The sequence below is a fragment of the Hyaloscypha bicolor genome (genome assembly GCF_002865645.1).
Source record: "Hyaloscypha bicolor E unplaced genomic scaffold K444scaffold_53, whole genome shotgun sequence".
NCBI lineage: Eukaryota > Fungi > Ascomycota > Leotiomycetes > Helotiales > Hyaloscyphaceae > Hyaloscypha > Hyaloscypha bicolor.
Window position 1 is genome coordinate 1,335,431 of NW_020194555.1, and position 22,592 is coordinate 1,358,022.

General features: G+C 47.7%; 8 protein-coding genes across 8 annotated transcripts; 4 read left to right on the forward strand and 4 right to left on the reverse strand.

Moving 5' to 3' along the window:
• The first annotated feature begins 328 nt into the window (after nt 1-328).
• Nucleotides 329-2,258, forward strand: K444DRAFT_585562 (xenobiotic compound monooxygenase, DszA family). The gene is made up of 3 exons (XM_024877932.1): nt 329-666; nt 716-1,245; nt 1,310-2,258. Exons 1-3 carry the CDS (start codon nt 587-589, stop codon nt 2,215-2,217), a joined length of 1,518 nt encoding a protein of 505 aa, XP_024739316.1. The 5' UTR covers nt 329-586; the 3' UTR covers nt 2,218-2,258.
• A 4,181-nt stretch (nt 2,259-6,439) lies between these two features.
• On the reverse strand, nt 6,440-7,992 carry K444DRAFT_651527 (S1/P1 nuclease; the record flags this gene model as incomplete). The annotated part of the gene is made up of 7 exons (XM_024885713.1): nt 6,440-6,638; nt 6,717-7,027; nt 7,084-7,188; nt 7,429-7,485; nt 7,536-7,685; nt 7,734-7,813; nt 7,881-7,992. 7 exons carry the CDS (start codon nt 7,990-7,992, stop codon nt 6,590-6,592), a joined length of 864 nt encoding a protein of 287 aa, XP_024739317.1. The 3' UTR covers nt 6,440-6,589.
• Nucleotides 7,993-9,775: 1,783 nt separating this feature from the next.
• On the forward strand, nt 9,776-10,695 carry K444DRAFT_610480 (uncharacterized protein). Its single transcript, XM_024879758.1, has one exon. The coding sequence runs from the start codon at nt 9,894-9,896 to the stop codon at nt 10,500-10,502; it is 609 nt and encodes a 202-aa protein (XP_024739318.1). The 5' UTR covers nt 9,776-9,893; the 3' UTR covers nt 10,503-10,695.
• Nucleotides 10,696-10,950: 255 nt separating this feature from the next.
• K444DRAFT_483734 (uncharacterized protein) lies at nt 10,951-11,457 on the reverse strand (the record flags this gene model as incomplete). Its single annotated transcript, XM_024873058.1, has 1 exon — nt 10,951-11,457. A coding segment is annotated over one exon (507 nt), but the record flags the coding sequence as incomplete, so codon positions are not given.
• Nucleotides 11,458-12,437: 980 nt separating this feature from the next.
• K444DRAFT_651528 (uncharacterized protein) lies at nt 12,438-14,065 on the reverse strand. Its single transcript, XM_024885714.1, has 7 exons — nt 13,927-14,065; nt 13,643-13,813; nt 13,587-13,613; nt 13,426-13,445; nt 13,080-13,347; nt 12,912-13,038; nt 12,438-12,779 (listed from the first exon to the last, which is right to left on the reverse strand). The coding sequence occupies exons 1-7, from the start codon at nt 14,026-14,028 to the stop codon at nt 12,658-12,660; spliced, it is 837 nt and encodes a 278-aa protein (XP_024739320.1). The 5' UTR covers nt 14,029-14,065; the 3' UTR covers nt 12,438-12,657.
• A 254-nt stretch (nt 14,066-14,319) lies between these two features.
• Nucleotides 14,320-16,005, forward strand: K444DRAFT_610482 (uncharacterized protein). The gene has a single exon (XM_024879759.1). It carries the CDS (start codon nt 14,770-14,772, stop codon nt 15,697-15,699), a length of 930 nt encoding a protein of 309 aa, XP_024739321.1. The 5' UTR covers nt 14,320-14,769; the 3' UTR covers nt 15,700-16,005.
• A 1,362-nt stretch (nt 16,006-17,367) lies between these two features.
• K444DRAFT_661590 (uncharacterized protein) lies at nt 17,368-18,856 on the reverse strand. Its single transcript, XM_024886609.1, has 2 exons — nt 18,154-18,856; nt 17,368-18,099 (listed from the first exon to the last, which is right to left on the reverse strand). The coding sequence occupies exons 1-2, from the start codon at nt 18,569-18,571 to the stop codon at nt 17,429-17,431; spliced, it is 1,089 nt and encodes a 362-aa protein (XP_024739322.1). The 5' UTR covers nt 18,572-18,856; the 3' UTR covers nt 17,368-17,428.
• Nucleotides 18,857-20,709: 1,853 nt separating this feature from the next.
• On the forward strand, nt 20,710-21,842 carry K444DRAFT_627355 (uncharacterized protein; the record flags this gene model as incomplete). Its single annotated transcript, XM_024882786.1, has 4 exons — nt 20,710-20,734; nt 20,784-20,986; nt 21,040-21,478; nt 21,529-21,842. The coding sequence occupies 4 exons, from the start codon at nt 20,710-20,712 to the stop codon at nt 21,840-21,842; spliced, it is 981 nt and encodes a 326-aa protein (XP_024739323.1).
• Nucleotides 21,843-22,592: the final 750 nt, after the last annotated feature.

Genomic DNA, 22,592 nt, shown 5'->3' on the forward strand with positions numbered 1-22,592 from the left:
ATCTCGAGAGCGGTGCCTCTGACCCCTATTATTTTAAGCGACTCGCTAACTCGTACGCCCCTGACTCCTCATCGAGAACTCTATGAACTCGCGGCACATTCCAAGGGGAAAAGAACGAGAAGAGCAGACACGACCTCCTTCAAAATCACATGAATTCTATCCGTCCACAAAGGTGAATTCTCGCCGCCTTCTAAGAGCCCCTGTCGGGAACCCCTCGAAGCCCCGAAGCGATACCCTAGTCCCGCCGCGACTCAGGGGTCTCGGACGCTAGATTAGCTTCCTATCTCGCAAGGCTGCACCTCAACCTTCACAATCTATCCCACTTTGAACATGATTGAAGAACCCAAGCTAGAATGCAGATCGAGAACATGATCAGCAACCATGAACCATGACAATGACATGATGTTGATGGCTGGAGCGCATCATCCCGTGTTCGATACGGAGCCATTCCAAGCTGCCGCAGCGGAAGTGTCTCAGCTGGTGCTCTAGAAAACCCACGATGTAACTACGAAGCATCGAATAATTCCTGACAATCTCAATTCTTTCGATTTCTATACCAATAACTCACTGAGAACCATCAAGAAAGATGGCAGCAAAGAAAAGAATTCAACTCTGCTTCCTAGAAACAGCCTGCACAGGCTCGTACATGGCATCCGGACAATGGCGGTATGCCCCCTTCCTCACCGCCGCACAGCGCTTCCTAATAAATAGCCAGTTCCCCAACGGACAATGGCAAAACCAAAGACCGTCTAAAATACTACATGGACCTTGCAAAACTCGCCGAGCGTGGGAAAATCAGTGCCATATTCCTAGCAGACTGGTATGTGGGCTTCGACGTCTACGGTGGCGGACTGGACACAATGCTCGCCTCGGGCCACCAAGTCGCCCATCTCGACCCCGTGCCAATCATATCCGCTATGGCAGCCGTCACAGATACTGTCTCGTTCGCTGCTACTGTGTCAACGAGCTATGTGAATCCATACATATTGGCGAGACAGTTCAGCACGCTCGATCATCTTACAAATGGGAGGGTAGGATGGAACATTGTTACGAGTTATACGAAGGGTGCTGCGAAGGCGATGGGCCAAGAGAAGCCAGTGGAGCATGATGAGAGGTATTTGGCTGCGGATGAGTATATGGAGGTAGTGTATAAACTTTGGGAAAGTTCGTGGGCAGATGATTCGGTCGTCTGGGACTATGACCTTGCATACGACCCGAGCAAAATCAAGAAAATTGAACACAAAGGTAAGTTTATTTAAAACTTTTCAAGTTTTAGACTGGACAATACGATGCTGATCACCTTCGATAGGGAAATACTTCTCAATGTCCGGCCGCTCTCAACTCCATCCCTCCCCGCAACGCACACCTGTCCTCTTCCAAGCCGGGACCAGCAAGTCCGGAATCGGTTTCGCAAGTCGACACGCGGAAGCTATGTTCCTGAATCCCTGTAACGTCAAACAAGGAAAGAAGGTCATTGCCGAAGCACGAGCTGCTGCCGCTGCAGAAGGAAGAGATCCTGCCAGTCTGAAGTTCTTTCCTTGCATTGTTCCGATCATTGGTAGGACGGAGGCGGAAGCAAAGGAGAAGCATGAGAAAGCGTTGAATGTTGCGGATGTTATTGGAGGACTGGCGCAGTTCTCGGGGTATACAGGGATTGATATGAGTGTGTTCCCCATGGATGAGCCGTTCACGAGCTCAACGTTGAAGGGAGGGGCGGGAATCCAGTCGGTTCTCAATGCATTCGAAGCCAGCACAGATTCTTCTTCCTCCGACGCCGCATCCTCTGAACCATGGACGCCCCGTCGTCTGGGCATGCGTATGGCGCTCGGTGGCTTGCACCCTTGCCCTGTGGGTAGCGTGAGCCAAGTTGCAGATGTATTCGAGGAATGGGTCACTGAAGCGGATTGTGATGGGTTCAATGTTGCCTATGTTTCCAACCCGGGGAGTTTTGAGGATGTGGTTGATCTGTTGGTGCCGGAATTGCAGAGGAGAGGTTTGATGTGGGACGACTATGACTTTCCTGGCGGGACTTTCAGGGAGAATCTATTAGGACAGAGGACGTTAAGGGATGATCATTATGGTTCGAATTTCAAGTATGGCAGGGAGATGGTGAAGGTTGCGAAGAAGGGAAAATCGGAGATTGCAGACCTTCCTGAGGCGAAATGTGACCCCCCATATACCAATACGAGCGATTTCCCAATCGGGGCCCCCGATTAGGGAATCGGACGCTACGATTAGGGAATGGGAGCTTCTTTACGAATCGGGGTCCCCGATTCCCAATCGCTCGATATTTGGGTATCGGGCCTGAAGGAGCTGAATTCCCCTTATTTACTAGCTCATTCAGCCCTATATTCTTTACTCCACTATACCTCATATTTTGATTCTATAGGTTATAGTTTAATTTATTAATTTAAGATATTAAAGGAGGTAATAATAGGGGTAAAGACACTTCTCCAGAGCTCCCAAATATATATGGGGCCTCTGCTCCCTTACTACCTAGACACAGTTCACAGTACAAGCACCAACTTTCCAAGCATAACCACTAATTTTATATACCTCTCAATTAATTACCTTACTTCTAATATGTCTCTTTTAACCCTTCGTTCATCCCCATCCCCACGTACGCCTCGTCAGCGTACTTATGGGAGAGCAGAGTAATATTTTAATATTACTGCTCCAGGGGCTCGTTCTTTCGGCACCCAGTTTTTACCCTCCCCTATTACTGAAGAGCCTACTAATAATGGGTCTGCTGAAGACGAAGCTGCATGGGATCAGAGGCTTGCTAAGGGGGGTAGTAAGAAAATTCTTACTACTAGGAAACGTATGGATATCAGATGGTGGTTGCAAAATCCTAATGCTCCGCTTCCTAGCGGAACCAAGGCAGAGAAACGCTACCAGGCTAATATCAAGTACAATTCCCTTCTCTATGAGCTTCAGGACGGCCAGGTGTATCGCAAGGAACACTACGATAATTAACGTAGAGAGCTTGTTCCCGCCCGGTATGCCGTTTGCTATAACGACGCTTTTGAGATTCTTACCACTGTCCATGAGAAATTAATATACCCTGGTTAGTACCCTCTAAAAGCTACTAATTTTTATACTAATTAAAAAATAGGCTCTAATACTATGTTTAAGCATATACGGAAAATTTGGCATGGCCCATCCCGTAATAATCATGCGTGGATAAGTACACAATGCGCTCACTATAATAAAGAGAAGGCTCAAAAGAATAATGCGGGAGTATAGCCTATCCAATCTCATTATCCAGGCCAGCGTATGGTTCTGGATTTAATAGATTTCCGTATAAGTGTTCCTTAAGTCATGTAATTTACCCCTATATTCCTGCATTTCCTGTATTTCCTACGTTTCCTGCGTTTTTAAGCTTTTCCTGCGATTTTCGCGAATTTCGCAAATTCCGAACCTTTTTATCCACACTTCATTAATACTATTATAGCATGATTTGGACGGAGAATACACGTGGATTTGGCAATTGAAATACCACTTTTCCAAGTTCGTTTAGATCCGTAGGCTCAAGGCTAAAACTGCGGATAAAGCTACGGACAAGCTTATTAAATGGCTAAATGATAATGGGTATATCTCTATCCTAGCCTATAATAATAGAGGAGAGTTCAAAGGCAAAGTTATTGAGGTTTATAAGCAAAGAGGGATAAAGATTATCCGTAGACAAGCTTACTATCCTTAATTACAAGGCTCTATTAAGATTACTAATCGCATATTCAAAAGGCGCCTGCGAGCTACACGAGCGGATACTGGTATTTAATTATAGATATAATTACTTCCATTAATTACATGGGTTATTAATACCACTCCTACCTCTGCTTTACCTAAGGGTAATACGCCATATGAGATATAATTTGGACGAAAGCCACCTACCAATTTTCAAGACCACAAAGGGAACGCTTGGCGTATACGCACGGCACTAGGGGAGGGGAATGAGAGTGGTGCTTCTAGAGAATCGTCTATAATTAAGGTTACTAAAGGAGAGAAGGATAAAGAGAATAAGGATAGCTTATTTATTAATCAGGAAGCTAAACTAGAGGAAGCGGCAGAGGAGATAATTTTATCTAAACTAACCAAGAGGGTTACGGAGTATATAAGGAAGTAGCAAGAGAAGATAGTAAAGAAGGCAAATTCCAAGGCTCTTGAGTATACCGATTAAGAGATTATAACGCTTCAGATACCAAAACAGTATCGATTTAGTACGGAAATGGCAAGGATACCAGTAAGAGTTCTAGAGAAAACTTTGAAGGTATATATCCTATATAAATATACTTACTAAAGCTAATAAATATAGGGATACCGGCTTACTACCAAGTATAGTAAACTTACTACTCTCTGGCCGCATGGTACCCTCAATAAAGTTACCTCCCAATTAACTTATTCTGAATTACCTATTACTGGGGCAGTTTACAAAAAGGATAAGATTACCTTACCAAAGGCAGTTACCTTGGAAAATAGCCGTGGATTAATCTCGTTAGTTCAGAAGGCTGGAAGGGTATCTGAGAGAGCAAAGAAGAGAGTAGCTACTGAGCAAGTACGTGAGGATAGAGCTGGAGGAGGAGAATCAGGTGATCAAGTGGAGGGGAGGGCACCAAAAAGGGCTAAGGTAGCTATGGGAGCACCTAGACGTAGTGGGAGGCATGGCCAGTAAAGCTTAGTATGGGTGAAGTGTCTTTAATATATCCTCATTTTATTATTCCCGATACCCAAATATTACCCGATTGGGCAATCGGGCCCCTGATTCCCTAATCGGACGCCCGATTCGTAAAGAAGCTCCCATTCCCTAATCGTAGCGTCCGATTCCCTAATCGGGGGCCCCGATTGGGAAATCGCTCGTATTGGTGTATGGGGGGTCACAGAAAGAGAAGAATGTTCCTGCTTTTACTTCGCAACCGATAGCGATCTGAAACAATCAATTTATTTCAAATCTATGAATTTGCAGAAAGGAACAGGAGAGGGCAATTTCCTTTTTTATATTCAAGTACTCCTAGATTTCAATGCCTTTCAAGTGTATTCTTGCTGGGTTACGTGTAAATCATACTGCCTCTAGACCTCCTCAAAGTGGGGCACGAAATTTCGTTCGCAGCACCTCAACCCCTCTACAGTAAAATCTGTACAGGGCAAAACATTCAAATACACTGATTCACACCACCCTTTCCTCAACTATAAAACGCACTCCTCGAGAGCCGGAGATGAAGCCTTTATTCTTTATCGAACACCAAAGGCCTGAAGTTTCAAAGCCAACCCAAAGTGTATCAAAGCAGACAAACCACTGAGCAAAGCCAAGATTTGACGAGCGTTCAAACAGATATTAAAACTATGAGCGATTTAGATCATCTCGCGACAGGCAGCCACGGCTTCTGGACTAATCAAGGGAAAGGTCGCCTCATACTACGCGATATTCAGCACCATGAGGTTGACTAATACAACATCATTCACACCGACCCAGTAAACAATCGGTTCAAACCGTTCACTGAAATTACTACTCCTGAAGCCAAATTGGGAGAATTGTTTAAATCGGTGGCCACCGAGGACCCGGCCCAGCGGAAGACGTTCCGGTTACTGTTCATTTCAAAGAAGGAAGATCAACACAAGCACCTGGAGCTGATGATAAATGATGGTACTCTCGTTGGTGTGTTCGGTTTCTCAGTCGACTCGCACGATCGAAGTGCCCGTGTTGGAGTCTTGATTCACCATAAGTTCACACGAAATCACTATGCGAAAGAAGCGTTCATAGCTGTGCTCGATTATGTAGTATTGGGTCATCCAACAAAAGGGCACAACGGAAATCTGAGCGGGCTTGGATTTGACCGGGTTGTGCTGGAGACCGAGGTAGCAAACCTGGCCTTCAAGAGGCTGATCCAAAGCCTTCTAGATCGTGAAGGTACACCCGACCGATAACCTCTAGCTCTACGCAACAAGACCATGATTTACACCATAGGAAAAAGAGACTGGGAGGCGGCAAGACCACACATAAAGGTGGAGTGGATGTCACCACCTCATATAGCACTTTCCAGAGAAAGGAATCCGAGTTTTGATTTGTTTGGGGATGATCATCGTCATCAAAGCAAACATTAACCCTCGCAACGTGCCCAGCATCTACCTCAGAAGCAACGCCAGCAGCAACCTCAGCGCTATCCATCGCATCGCCCAGATCATCATCAATAGCATAACCACTAGGCCTCTGGCTGTGTGATGACACGAGAGTTCTCTCTTCATTCTGGGAAGCGATGACTTGTACTTGAACAAAAAAGTGCGCTCTTGCTGGGAAATGTATTTGCAGTTGCTTTTGAGACATGAAATGTACGCTATTCTAGTAGATGATCTTTTTTTGGTCTGGCAAAAGTCATACTCGTTGGTTTTGCAGGTTGCAATATGTAGAGTGAGCACATTTGCAGGCGATGGACTTCTTGCTTCAGAAAAATTATCCTCGTTGCCATTTAGAGTACGAGCTTTGTACATTACGTGATGCACTTTTGACTCTGAAAAAGAAAAGAAAATTCGTTGGTTTGGCACTCCGCTTGGAGATGTGCTTCCAGTTCACCTCTACTTGACAGCCACCTCAAGATTAAAGACCTGTGCTACCTGTTGCGATGAGATTCAACCACGCCGCAAGCCTGTCACCGTTAGCGGATTTGATCTTTGCTTTGTGCCCTTCACTTTTTAATTGTAACAGGGAAAAAAAGGAAACATACCTATACCCCGCCTTCGCAATCTGCTCTTCCACAATAGGAATAGCAGCGGTATAATAAGCGCCACCCAAATCCACGCCCTCAACCGCCGACACTCCATTCGGCATCACAGTCGAGCACACAAAAGAATTAGCATCTGATGCCCAGACCATAGCCGTGGAAACAGGGTCCGTGATGTCGATGCCTGTGAGCCAGCCAGCTTTATCTGATTCATACTTGCCAGTCTTTATGGCCGTGGTGAGTGTGGCCGCGAATGTTTTTGCGACGGCGATTGTGCTGCCTCCGGCGTACTTTTCGGGCATGTTTGTGTCCCACTTCAATACCTGTTAGAAACAGATTTGAGGGCGGGAATGGGTAAAGGGGAGCTTACGATGTGGTGCAAGTTCGTGGATGTTCCGTCGAAGGTCACGGTAATGTCATTTCCGCCCACGTCGAGGTTCTCGTCGTGAAGGGGTTGATGGATGTCGCCCACAAACTGGGGTGGATTGTTAAGTTATTGGGTAATGAGTTTGAGTCTTTGAGACCACGAGGGGAGGAGAATGTTGACGAGGACCTGCCTGAAATACGCAGACCACGTGCCGGTGCAGCGGCTGGGAAGTGCGGAAAAGCAGGGCGGAGAAGCTTGCGAGAAGAAGCAGTGAGGGATATCACGACTTACGTGGACAATCATCTGTTGTGTTTAGTGACAGCGGTCCAAGGCTGAAAGAGTACTCACTTTGGCCGCTTGTGCAACATTCGCTGCACTGAGAGTACCGCTTTGAACACGCGAGGTCTGGATTGATCTCAGTAATAGAATGGTGAGCGGGATGAAGCGATACTAACGTAGTTCTTAATGGCACTCACGACGCAACCCTCACTTCCACAATCACGGCTGTATTCAACCGAACAGCTCGACGGAGGGCTGTCATTCGCATCGATAAAGTGATACGGCTTTGAGTAAAGCCCCGCCGTTGTGTACCGATAGGTATCAGCCTGATAATCTGTCAGCAACTTCTCGTACACTAGCCAAGGCAAGCTCACATAAGTGGCAACGGCTGCTAGATAATCTGTGGTCGTGTCTCCCAAGATGTTCTGGAAGTATGTCTTGGTTGGAGTCGTGACTAGGGGGGCGTTAGGGAATATTGTCCAGAGTAAAATCAAACAAAAAAGCTGAAACATGTATCCCACCGAAATTGGTTGCAATGTACGCAACAGCTTCATGTCCCATATTCCCCCAGGCTGAGCAGAGTGGAGGCCCGGAGGCAAGGAAGGCAATTAAAATTGTTATCTCAAACTTCATCTTGAAGGGTTTGATAAATGACTTTTGTTCACTTGGAATTGCTAGGTCTCGAGGGGTTGCTTCTTGGAAAACAATGGTATTGGACTGCCATCTTATACTTCTCACCGACCTGAGAACAGCATTGCAGTTCTGAATTTCACTGATAATGAAGCACTTGGGAACTTGATATACATCCGGGTCGATGTCCGTTTCCAGAAGGTCATTGGAAACTTCCAAGATCTGGATCGGCATATGTTCTGGAGCTCTGCCAATCGTATCCAAGCACTGCCTGGAGAGATTTTGCACTTCAGATTTAGACTTGATGAAACACGGACCATATCCTGGCTAATAAAAACTTATATGCTGCAAGCGCGCCCTGCTCAGCAGCAAACAACTGACCTTCCTGATATGATACGAACCCCGCCTTGACTGCGCGCCGAAGATTTCGACCTCCATTCTACGCGCCTCAGTGGATGGCAGAAACGGCTGGCGCCGACCCCCGCCAAACTGCCGAAGTTCGCTCAGAGCCAATGCAAGTCATTGTGATAAGCTTAAACCCGTAGGTTAATGAATGTGACACCAACCGAGGGGTCAGGGGGGATGATCCACTGGTTATCGCGGTCAAGGGGGTGTGGGGTTGAGGTCTTGAGAAAGGAAATGCTGATTCGATGCATCAACTTCCTTTCTAGAAGCCATTCGAGCGCATGTGCTAGCGATTGCGGTAACGATTGCTCCTTGATATTGGAAGCTCGAGTTGTCTCGTGGAGCTTGGATTCGACCTGCTCGATTTGGCAGAGGCTGTTGCGACGGCATGAATGCAAAGCTGAAGAGGGGTACGAAGCCGTCCAACGAGGCAGTATTCGGAGCGACAAGAACGTGGCAAGGTCACTTCTAAGTGGAGTAAGTCGCCTCTCTGAATTATCAACTCTTGAGACTGGAATCTCCAAGCATTCCCAAGGCCCTTCGCAACGCCAGTCGTGGCCAGCGCTTTAGCAGAATCGCATTGCCACCCACGGATTCAGGCATTTGGAAAGCTCCTGCCTAAGTGTCGTACGGTTTTTCCCTCTCGGCAAGTGTGTGATCTTCGAAAGATGCTTCGGTAGAGAGATTTCTTCCGCAGGTACGTCACGTGAAGGTTTCTCATTTTCTTTCACTGCAATCTATACTTTGCTGTTTCGGAGATTCCAAAGGTACCATCTGTAACCCTCTTACCATCCGCAGTAATTTTTGAGATCCTGAGATAGAGTGTTCAAGACGGGCAGCACGTGATTCTGTTCAGGGGGCTTCTTGAAAAGGCAAGGCTGACACGGGAGACAAACAGCCTCGTTTGTCGATGGTGATCTTTCCTCTTTCACAACACACAAACAAAACGGCCCCCGACTTTTCAGTTTGGCACATCTAGGAGGCCGTGGCCATAAAGTCTTGCAACCGGCAGGGTGAGTGCCAAGCCTCAGCACGCCACATGCCGCTGGCCTGGCAACGAACATTAGGGGCTCGATAACCTGTATGAATAGTAGGCTTAGCGATGTTTGTAGGGCCTGTGCACTATATTTTGGCCCTGGAATGCCTGCAAGCTCTGTAGTTACAGCGCTTCCTGATTGCCGTGCAACGGCCCTGCCACTTAAGCGAGAAGTAGCGCCGACCCTGGTGGTTGCAAGACTTACAGGTATGGCCGTGACCTCCGTACCTCCCATCGCTTCATTCTTCAATACGCCATTGGTTGATTGTCCACTACCCCGGGAAAATGGCATCAAGCGCAGCACCTCTGGCAACCTGCACGACCTGCCATAAAGTTGGTCCTGCCCCTCTCATATTCTCAATTCAGTCCCTTAAGAACATCAATATCTGACAAACTTGGCCGTCGGTGATCAGCCTGTATACTTTTTGCGCGTTTGATTTTTTGCTAAGTGTTGGGACCACCCATGCTAACTCTTCGACCAAACCTCCAGCTGCAGTCAGAACTTCCACAACCCCTCAAACGGTGCGCCAAATGTCAAACCACCACCTACTGCTCCCGCGAGTGCCAGAAGGGGGACTGGAAGAACCATAAACGCATCTGCGCCTCAAACGCATCCTCGAGAACAGAATCCAACCCATTCCCCCGGCCCGCTGAGGCACATAACCCCGGCTTCAACGCCGCGAATGCCCTCCTCGGCCTCTCCAACGACGACTACCTTCACAAGCTCTCCGAGAAAGACGCGTTCATACAGTTAATTGATTGTTTCCGTATGCGTATGGAGGACGAATACACATTCGGAGCGAACAACTTCGGGATCTATGGTGGGGAAAATCCGGTCCCGGTCTTCAAGAAATTCTTGGATCTTGCGGAGAAGAGAGACAAGTTGCTACCCAGTTGGTGGAATAAGGAGAAGAGAAAGGAGTGTGAAAGACTTGCTAAAGGTGGAGATAGTTGGGCTGATATCAGTTGTGCGGTGGAGAAGTCAGATATCACGGAGCATTATGGAAACCCGATGATGCCTATGCAGTTGAGGATCTTGGGAGAGAAGATCTATGGAAAGGGCTTCATGTAGGATCTCGATTGTAAGAATTCTCAAGGGGAAAGCTCAGCATACCAGTTGGAGGTAGAGGGCAGAATCACAATTCGGGCTGATTCCACCTGCTTTGTACCACGACCCCCATGTTCTACTAAGCGGGATGCGCATCAAGGAAAACTACACACATATTCACTGGCCTACCAAATGTTTAGACAAGAGTCAGCTTTTGTCTGAGTACTGACAAAATATTCGACAATATACAACGGAACACTATCTGGTCTATATTCACTCCCTTCCTACGTCCTCAGATAAAGGTCACTTGTCGTCTAGATATCGGCGAAAACCCCACAGATATGCAACAAAGACTTCATCTGGACCGTTCACAAACCACCAAGGCTTCACAAACAGCCAGCTTCGCCTGCTCTCGATGACTTCATTCCTCTGAATTTCCTGCACACAAAATCTACATATTCGGCCAAGTATGCCCCATCAACCGATTCGCAACATTAACCACATAATTCGCCGTGGCCCCCAATGGATTATTCAACTGATTCAAATCCACAGATCCGGAATTATACACCCTCAACGCCACATAGTAGTTCCCATATCGCTCCAATGCCTGTTTCAGCCCAGGTCCCGACGCCGTCCCTTCGGTGCCATCTCTCACCATCTGGAGAATACTGCCAGCCGGATCACTTGGATTGAACGACACTCCGTTAAATGCTTGCATTATCCCGGTGTTATTGACCCCGTTGAAGGTATTTCCTACCCTGACGTTTCCGCCAGATTCTTGCATGATTATGCATAAGATGACACGGGCGTCGATCCCGGATTCTTGGGATACGATAGTGATGGCTGAACCGATGAGGGTGATCTCGTTGGCGCTGTCGTTGTAGGACATTAGGGATGAGTTTTGTTGCCAGAGAGAGGAGTATGTGGCCCATTGGCTGGGATCGGGGAAGGCAGAGGCGGGACCGCTGTAGTTGATGAATGCTCCTGTGCTGGTTGGTCCGCCTGTGGTGGTAGATGGGCTTCCGGTGACGCCAGGAGGAAGATTGATGACTTGACCGATCTGTAAGGTGCTGGGGTTGACGCCGGTGTTTGCTGCCTCAAGGGCGGCGAGGGGGACATTGAATTTGGCTGCGATGTTCGTGAAAGTATCGCCGGCTTGAATGATGTATGTTGTTCCTGATACCGGTGGGCTTGGGGTTGGATCCACTGGGCTCGTTGGGGGAACGGGCACGGTGCTGGACGGGACAACAATTGAGGCTCCTATCTGAAGGTTCGTTGGAGTCAACGTTGGATTGGCACCTTCCAGAGCCTCCACAGTCGTCCCCAATCTGGCCGCGATCGTCGTGAAAGTATCCCCGGCCTGGATAATATACGTTCCTGTTGAAGGTGCCGGAGTAGGTGCCGGGGTCGGAACTGGGACGCTGCTTGTACTAGATGGTATAGATATCTGTTGTCCGATCTGGAGGCCTGTCGGACTGACTTCTGGATTTGCAGCTTCCAGCGCTGCCACGGATATCCCAAATTTTGTTGCAATTGAGAAAAAGGTGTCCCCAGCGTTGATCGTATAATTTGAAGCTGACTGTGCTAGCTGGATCACTTGTCCAATCTGAAGGTTATTGGGATTGACGCCCGGATTTGCTGCTTCAATTGCAGCAACTGTAAGCCCAAGTTTGGCTGCAATTGATGAGAATGTGTCTCCAAGTTGGATTTGGTAAGTTGCTGGAGTTGCCATGATGCTCCGCATCACCAGCTTCTTCCGAAGCGAACGGAACAAATCTGATATTGGCCTCATATTCAAACGTATTTCGCAACGCTGTAAAGTAAGAAAAGTTTCCACCTTGATGTGAAGTCAAGGTTGTCACTTGACAAATGGATGTGCGCTTGCCACGTAGGGCTGCATGAAAAAGAAGCTGGTGGCGTCCTCCCACGGCCATCTCACCGCATCTTTCCCGTCAACGTGGAGAAATTACTTCGCGCTTCAGCCGCAGCTCAATTACCTCACCTCACACCAAAAATGAGGCATGAATCAGATCAGCAGCCTGCTTTGTTGAAATATCTAAGACGACTCACTAAATTGGAGCGGTGGACTATTTCCATTCTGGCAACAAACCCGACGCCAAATGGCCGATACAGCACATTTTCCATGGACTGTCAATTGCGAATATCCAGTCTCAAACAACTAGGAGGATTTGGACAGTCTTCCCCCTTTCCATACATGTGTGTTATTAGCAGCCTCCGACAGAAGATCGATGTTCTCTAGCGGGTTTCCAGACACTGCAGTGATATCAGCATCATATCTTTCTTTCAGTTGTCCGGACTTTGCCCCCATGTGCGGTCATAAAGTTTCTGGACTGGTAGCAGTGCAAGCTTCAATGGCTTGAAGCGAGGTCATTCCAGCATTGACCGCCTAGAGGATTTTCTTTCCATTCTTACCATGACTATTGTACGTCCCATCTACACTCGTAGCTTGATCCGTGCCAATAGCGATCTTGACGCCGCTCTGGATAGCAAGTTTGTATACCTTCCTGCTGTGGACAGCAACTTGGCTGAGTTTTCCCGCCTGGCAGCTCGTCCACGTATCTCATGGCCCCCTTCGATCACCGAAGCAGTCACGACGAAAACGTCTTTCTGCTTCATCAAAGGGACGCATTCTTCACCCAGGTAACTACCATGCTCAATGGTCTTTACGCCCGTATTAAGAGCATTCATGATTCCTTCTTTGGCGTGGCAATGTGTAGCGACCGCTCTCCGAGCTCCCGCAGCCTCATCAAGCATAACCTTCAGTTCTTCGGGAGAGAATTGTGCGTCCAGCACAATGTCAATCTCACTGAAGACCCTTCCACTGGTGCAGGCTTTGAGAATTTGGCGCCTTTGCGGAGCTGCAGGCGGATTGTCCGGATACAACCATCTACGCCATCACAGACTGCTAAAGCAAGGCTGTGAGAACAGGGGCAGGTTGTGAATGTCCTGACAATTAAGAAGTCAGCTACTCGACGAGTAGATTTCAACACGAAACACCCCCAGATTCGGAGCAGGGAAAGAACTCCGATGCTGCGAAAACGTGTGAAACACTCGAATGAAGGAGAACAAACTCCAGAATATACTTACTCCATGTCCAGCGGTCATGTTTATGGACTAATGGAAGAGTATATGTTTGGTCCGACGATTGGCCCGTCTTCGATTGCTGGAGAAATCTCTCCAACATACCCGCCAACTCCTCGAACAGAGGTGAGACCAGCGAAAAGTGTCTTTTCCAGATCTTTGGATATTCTTGCCCCAGCGCGCGCTGCGGAGGAAACGAGTGCGGCGTACCCTCGTCCTGCTCCTCCATCATTCTCTCCGATATCAAAGTAGTGCACGTGACAGTCCCAAAGTCCAGGTATCAGGTAAGACACTTGAGCGAATGGGATGGCGCTGTATTTGACTGGAATCCTTGATTTGGTCCAACCTGATCGATTTTGTCATCGTGAATCACGACCGCAGCATCTTTGATTGGTTCGCCACAGCCTGAAATAATGAGGGAGGCTTCGAGATAAACCCCACTTTCCATTCTCAAAATTCCTCTCACCTCGAACACTTTCGATCTGTTGTTTACTTGAACAGAAATCATTCTTAAAGCAATTAACAATCTTTCGTCAGCGGGCATATTTGTCAGACCTGTTGCGCAAATAGCCTTCGTTCTCTCGTTCATGCACGTTGCCCCTACTGCTGACCTGTATTTCAGGGGTATCAATCGCTTCCGAGAAGACTAAGCGAGTCAGACGGCTATTGCGCACTCGGGCGGGATATCAGCGCCACAACGTCTCTGTCAGCAGAGCTGAGGGCTGAAGGGTTGTCATACCGGAGAAAATATTTCCTTGGCTTGGCTCGCCACTATGATTCGCTCTCTGCAGCTTTAGGCATTACGGACGATTGGCCTGGCGCCCTTTCATCGCTCATCCCGGTGCCAAGGTGCCAATTACGTTCTTTTGGTTGCCTGCCCAGAGGCTCGTAAAGAGCCAAGAGAGTGGCTGAGAGCGACTTGAGAGGTAGAGCGACCGAGGATGGCAAAAGGCCGCCCCGGTATATGTACATTAGCATGCTCAGCTCATCGGATATGGAGCCATATTTGCAGAGAGGAGGTGAGAGGCGTGCATCAGCTCGCCAGCACTGATGCCTCAGTACTCTATGCTCACACGCCGACTTGTTCTATTCGCCGCAGTTGTTATCCCTTAAGTCTCCATATCTACCCCCGCTCTCTTTCTCTGGTCGTCTTCGAATTTTGCCACTTCACCTCGAAATCGAAGTCGAAATGGATCTTCAACCTTCTTGTGCGGTACCATGTATCTCCTCTGCCATGTTGGCAGTGGGATGCAAAGTCAATGATCAGTCTTGTGGTTGTACGCCCGCTCTACAACAATCGATCGGAAACCTCGCTGCTAGCTGTCTCATAGCGAATTGCCCTGTCACCGCACTGGTGGACATTGACAATGCTGGGAAAGCGGGATGCGCTGCGTATTCATTAACTTACATGTTCTCAAACACACATACGACAATGGCCAGCGCGACTATAAGTTTAACCTCCTCGCTACCTTCGCCCACGGGTGCCATATCATCTTCCAGCGGAACCGCCATACCGATTACAAGATCGAGCAGCTCAAGTCCTATCAATTTTCCTGCTCCGACATCGAGCGCCCAAGCCCCGTTACAAACAAACTCAAAATTACCAACACCCACGATCATAGGAGTTGGCATCGTTAGTTTCGTCCTTATCTTTGTCATTGCTTTTGTCATGTTCTGCTGCCTGCATCATCGACGAGTAAACTTGAGGGCATCACTTAGAAGATCCGACTCCGAACTCTTCTCTCTGGTCCACACACCCGAGCTCGAGACCAGGTCTACCAAATACGAGATGCTCTCCCCATCCTCTGAAATAGCATCGAGAATCCAGGACCGGACTTCAATCTACGAGCTCTCGTCGGAAGAGTCATTGCTTCCGGCTCCATTGGCGAGGGTTGCGAGGAAAAGTCAGGATGAGATGGATGAGTTGTTCCGCCATGATGCGATGGTGTTAGCGAAGGCGGATGGGGTGAAATCGGAGAGGAAAACGCCGCAGATTATGGTTCACCTTGCGGATCAGCAGAGAGCGGCGGTTCGAAAACCGCGGAGATTAAGGAAGATGGAGAAAGTTACGAGTCTGAGGGAGTTGAAATTGGGGAAGGAGACGTTGGACTGGGATTGAGAAAAATCGGAAACGAATTGAACTGGAAAGGGGGAGCTGGGAAGAGAGAAGTGGAAGAAATTCTATTTTCAGTATCGAGTAAGGGGATGAAAGGGCCTCGGGAGCTACACGGTCGCGACGTTGGTTTTGATGGGTGTGGTCCTCTGTGAGGAGGGGGATAAGAGCACTCGCTGCACTCCAGACCCTCCACAGAAAGATGTATGGGACCTGGAATGTTGGATTTGGTTACAAACTTTTTGTAAATAGATGATACCACGAGGATGCAACCAGCTAGCCTCGAGCAGAAACGAAGTCATGAATAAAGAGTCATGAGTTATTGATCTGTGAAGGCCCATTCCCCAATACGAGCAATAGCTCAATCGGCCCCCCGATTGCCTAATCGGGTAAGCCCATTTAGTAATAGGGGGTTGAATACGATTCAGGACCCACAGTGGGTCCCGATTCGATAATGGCATAATATTGGGGTCTTGGCCTTAAGAGAGACTAAAACTACTAAATCTACTAATATACCCTAAATATATATTTATTCCTATATGCCCCCTTTTACGTTGAAATTACTATTTATGCCATAGCATGGCCTCACTAAAAGTACATTCTCAATTCTTATTTCTTTATATTATTATATCTTACTTATTTATACTATATTCTATAATATTATAAGCTTTATTTTGGGAGTATTAAGTGTTAAGAAAAGCTAAAATATATATTAGAAAAGAAGTAGAAGTATATATTAGGGGCTATTTGCATTATAATTTATATATTTTACTAATTCTTTTACTAACTTATTATACTTCCTCTTAATTTACTTATTATATCTTTTCTTAATTTACTTTATTAATATATCTCTCTTAATTCTTTATTCTTTCCGTTTTCACGTATATTACACTAGAGTATTTATAGCCGTATAGAATAATATTTTAATATTACTGTTTTAGAAATACATGCTTCAAGTACTTAATTCTTGCCTCCCTTTATTACTATTAAGCCTACTAATAATTAGTTCGCTAAAGATGAGATTACGTGAGATAAAAGGCTTATTAAGGGAAGTAGTAAGAAGATTCTTACTATTCTTAAATAATACGAGATTAGGTAATAACTAAGGAGCCCTAATATAGCTTCTTTTAGTAAAATCTGTGATGGGCACACGTGATGGCGCGTGGACGGGTGTCAGATATCGTGGATCTAGTTTCCTATTTTGGGTAAAGCTTGCATCTGAATCGCACGGATCGCATGAGATCGCACTTCCTAATTAAGTAAAGGGACGAAGGAAGCACGAGTTGCAATGTACTTCGTAGGAGCTCGAACTGAAAAAAAAACCACCAAATTGATAAGAATCATCATTGATCGGCCGTGAAAGACTAGTATCGTGGATATCCTGACAATTGCCAACGGGCCCCTGTTCAGTACCTTAACCCCATGCGCCTTGAAATCCAGCCAGGCCGGTTTCTGGACAGGCATTATTAGACACTGCGGCCTTCCCCCCTCCTCCCAAGTATATTAAGAAGACTGAGAATGTTCATGCCGACAATGCCCCGAACAAAATATTCTCCTCTCCCGATTCTATGACGGAAACATCGCGAGATCAACACACCACAACCCTTGTCCCAACACCCTGCGCTTACGAGCTACTATTCTGATTGTGATTCTGCACAAAGACGACCATGACAGCCGAGAATCTGCGATCATTAGCACTTGACTTCATTCGCAGTCCATGTCAAGAAAGGATAGCCTACGCAGCCGTGGCAGTAAATATTTCGACCCTAGAAGCTCCTCCGGCCAAGTACATGAGCCCGCCCGCAAAAACCACAGTAAAGAGAGCCATTATCCCGAGCGTTTTAGAATTTGATTGGAGTTTGGAAAGCACCGTTATGGCGGCTATCGGGAGGACGCAAGCTACGAGAGTCGCCACCGACGAGGTGAATAGTGTCATTCGATGTTCTGAGAACGTGTTGAGAGTCCATACTTTGCAAGGGCATGAAGTATCCTGCTGTGCCATCGAATTTTCTTCAAGATGTAGTATTTTCTTGCTTGCCTTCCACAACTTGCAGAGCTTGCACCCGAAACGCGTCCCACGGAGCTCCAGCCAGAAAGGTGCCCATTCATTGGCCACCCAGCCAGTAAGACCGGCCACTTTGTGAATTGGGTGAGGAAATATAAGGTCAAGGTTTTTGTCTTCGAGTTTTTTCGGCCAGGCAAGACGCCATAGAATCTGTAGAAACTGCCGCTCGATCGACGGCTTCGAGGGGGCGGGGTGAGGCGGATCCCAGCTCCTCGACCCAAACCCTTTAATACACCGATCCCCATATTGCTCCTTCCATATCCAGTCCCGGAGAGTTTCGACGTTGGAAGGATCAGCTTTCTGAAATGCTGTAATCTGGGAGTACTGTATGAGAGCCTTGTCTACGGAAGCAGCTGAGTCAAAAAACATTCGTCCTAATATCAGTGAAAACGTACTGTATTTATTTAAGACTTCTCGTATCTTTGCAATCAAATCAATCTGAGCCCGTCCATCACCACTTAGGTCCTTGCAGATCAACAAGTGATCTACCCGCGCAGCAAGATTCAGATCATCACCGTCAGACTGAGGAGGATTGTTGTGATCTTCCCATTCCTGCTTTTGGAGCTTTGTTCTCAGCTGATCGAGCTCGCCCTGATAGTAGAGCAAGCTCTTGATATTCAGATCTCTAAAAGATGGAAACGCCTCAAGCCCCGGATTCTCTACGATGACCTTAGTGACTAGTGGCCATCCAGGTAGAGGTTCCTCTTGGGGGCCGATGATGTGCCCGCATTTTTGACACGGCCTTGGAGTACTGGCCAGAGCGGTGGTATAACCAGGTGGCGAACCGGAAGGTTGTAATTCGTGTTCAGCCATGTTATTGATCTCGAACGGTTGGGAAGGATGAATGTTTGTTGATGGTCTGCATTCTCATCCAACAAAAATTTCTAAGATATGACACACCTCCTTTTCGAAAGATCGGGGTTTCGGACTGGGGCGGGGAATTATCAGACCGTGCAACACATTTCCACTTCTCGAAAATGTCGCCGTCTGAGCCTCCCCCCTCAAGTCGGCTAATGCAGAAGTGGCCAACAACATGAAAAGCTTCGAAGCCTCATTTGTACCATTGGCCGAGATATCTATTATATGCTGCAATATAATTAATAGGGCACAAATACTGCCGCTATCAGTAGTGGCCCTATGTGGCTGCATGCAAGTGAGATTTTTTTGCTGGTTACCTTGACCAAAGCAATGCTTTTAATTCGTCCTCAGCATGTGGCTGATCATGACCACCTCAGACCGATGGTTTTGATGGTTTTCACTGCCCAAAAAGAGGGATAGATGAGGAAACGGCACATGATTTGCTTTTAATTAATCCCCCTTTCTTGTTCCGGCTAACACGATTTTATTATTTTCAATCAACTAAGCAACCGTTACTGTCATCTTTGACAAGGCCCGGGCGCTTCTTTGGAGTTCCGGGTGTCATACGACTCTCAGGCTTTGCTGATACTCGCAGAGGCGAATGAAATATGCAGCTGTGGTGCATATTGCTGCTTCTGCGCCCGAGAAATAGGCACCCTAGTTTCCTATTCGCCAAAGTGCACTTGCCCCCTCATGCCGTGCTGTTACTCTGTCGCTCCGACAGGATAGAAGGTCGCAGTGGCGAGAAATTGGGAAGACACTGGATGGCCAAGGAGCGACGACGGCAATATTAGGAACAATCACAGTCGTCAAATGGAAGGAATCTCAGGTAATCAGGCTCGCATAATGGTGGACTGGGGATCAATGATACGGGCTGGGAAGAAGAGTTACTAGTAGCCCCGAGCATTGCTGCCTCTTTTGCGACGAATCCGAGGGAATCTCCAGTATGAATGGTGATGCGCTGGCACCGCTCGCTGGCTCTTGCAGGGTTATGCACTGCGTTCGTGAATGACCGCAGGAGTGATGCACGACGACTAAAATAAAAGCTCGAGGCTCCAAAATGGGACACCATTCGATGCCTCGCGAAGACTCGCAGGACGGTTGCCTTGTCAGCTCGGAGCAAATATATATGAAAGGCTGAGAGCCGCTGAGCTCAAAATAATCGCGACTCAAATTGAACGCAGAACCGCCTGTTCAAAGACCAAACACTCCATCAATACTTTTGCTTCCATGGCGTCTCCCATTCAACCTTACCCACTAGGCGCTAGCCCGGGAGTCCTGAAAAAGAAGCATGAGGACCAACGGCCATTGTTCCTCTCGCTTTCAAATACCCTTTGGACCCTAGGATTCGTTGTCGATATGCGCTCCATCATCATGTCGATGCAAGTTCAGAGGCCAGAGGCCGTCGCAGGTCTTATATTCAGGCTCGGGGGTGGCAATAACATCCTGCTGGGTGCGCCAAGTACGCCGAGCGTGTAAGGGTCCTTCGTCGTTTCGAAGCAGTTGGCCGTGGCAGTTCCTTCAGCCTCAGCCCCGAAACCCTTGTTCACAGACTCGAAGATTGGCACACCTCAGGTGTGGGAGGGACTTATTGATCTTTTGATTGATCAAGTTTCATTGCGGGCCGTGAAGAGTCTCGTCGGCGAGGTGGTCTTGGCTTTGGTTGGACGCCGTTGCTTCAACATGCTTACCAACCTCGCCCCCTCATGCTTCAGCTAGCGCCCCTATCTGCCACCTCTGGCCACCGCATCGCAAAAAATGAGCTGCCATCGTCGTTACCTCGCAGTTGTCCCACGGACGGCCTGGAAAAAAGTGAAAAAATGGACAGCGCTATGCCTGAGCTGGGCGAGAGAGGTGGACGTGACTAGATGAGAAGGGTGGTACGAGCACGTCACTCGAGGGTTTTTCTATCCGTGCAACCCCAAACGCGGGAGGAGGAATCGAAGAGGCTCTTCCTTTGCGATCCAGTGGTTCTGTCGAGCCCGTGTATAAACAGGCGGTTGTGTTCCAGCTGGCGAAGTATGCCGAGCCCCAGGTGTAATCGATTTCCCACTTCTGAACGTAACACTCAACGCTCGATCCAATCCAATATCATGCATGATTCAGCAGTGGCAAACGGTAGGCCCCTAGTATCTATCGTCTACTGTGTTTGCTAAAGAACCTGCAGTTCACAATTATTTCCTTTCCTCGAACATTCCTGACGCTACGCCCACGGCCTTACCCGCGCCTTCCAATGGGTCCTACCAGGATGTAGTCTACGAACCCCACAAATACACTTTGGTTGATCGCCTTCGGGGAATCTTCTCTGTCGCGGTTCCTGAGAAGAAGCGAGCGATTGTGGATCAAAGATCTCTGCAGACCCAGCAAGAGGTAGGCCAAACTCCTTCATTACTTTGATAGCGGCTAACCAAAATCTCGTATAGTCCAATGGCGACTCTTCACCATGGATTCTACCTGTCTATGTACTCTCAACTCGCCAGGACAAAGACAAGCATCATATCGCAATGGAGGCAAAATGCACTATCGATACTGGCAACATGCAAGGCAATATCGTCTCACGAAAATTCATCGGAGTGCTTGAGTATCCAGAGTCCGCCTTTTGCCCCTTGACCAAAGAAGAGGAAGCTGGGGCCACCAGCGTAACTGGACATCAACTCATCCCCCAAGGTGCAATACACTTAACCTGGTATCACAAGAAGAGTACTCGAGTCTTCCGCGACATGCGTTTTCTCATCTCTCCCAACGAGAACTTTGATCTTATCATTGGTGCTTGGTCCATCCAGAAAGACAGAATCCTCGATGTGCCGAACTTGATGGTCGACAAAGTCTTCATGCCCCTCCTCACAGACTTTCCACTTGAAGGTACGCATGCTAGCAATTACCCGGGCTCAAAATCACTGACGCTCATATAGACCCAACACATGAGGCATTGCGTGACAGAAAACACAATATCGAAGAGCGAATCGGTGATTTACAGACGGAGATCCATGATGCAGTCAAGGCTAATAAACCTAAAGAAGTCGAGAGGCTCAGAAAACGGAAAGCCATTCTAAAGGAAGAACAAAAATTCTGGACTAATGCGAAAGGGAGCGACGCCGAAATCATGAATCACCTGGATAAGCTCAGAGAATTAAAGGCGGAACTCATTAGAGAGCCTCCCCCACCATATACTGAGGCCAAGAACGACTTGCATAAGGAACATTCCGAACAGAGCGGCTCCGGCTAGGAGGGGCGCAGGTGGGGGAATATGTTATCACAATCCACAGTTTCTTCACGTTATTTCGCGAACGGCTTCTCAGATCTTGCACGTTGATGCAGGATGGTTTCAGTTTTGCTAGCCGGCTAATTCTGTCTCTGACTTTCGTTTACTTTGACCTTCTCCTAACTTGACTGTAGGACAGTCCATGATGTCGCTAGTGGAAACTTTGTTATCTAGAGATTTGAGCAATCAATTTTGTTTCCTTCCTAACAAGAGTACTACTGTAAATTTCCCTTTATAGTTTATCACCGTCATGAACTATTTTGATAATCTAAATATCATCATGCAAATGCTGGTTGGTCTGAAAAGTCATCTCGCCCCTTCCCCCTCCCTTTCTCCCTCCCCTTCTCCCTCCACAAGACCCCTCTTCCGACTGGCCTCCCTCCATCCCAGGCGCAAGCAATATAAACCCTGTCTCAGCGAAAAGGCCTCGTATCCTCAAGTTCTGTGTCATGGGGGGGGGGCACATATGTGCTCAGCCTGGAGAACACGTTCAGCGATTGGATGTTTTCGGCCCGGAGGGCTTCAATAGATCTTGTATCGTAGGAATTACTGAGAATGAAGTAATGACCCAACCGAAGGTTGCCAGGTCGCCGTTGTGACGGCGCTGGCTGGGGGCCATATGGGGGTGGCTGTCACATGACTGGTTTCACCTAGCTAGCCGGCGTTTCAGTGGTTTTAGCTAGTACTTCCCTTCTTTTATCCCCTTTCCTTCTC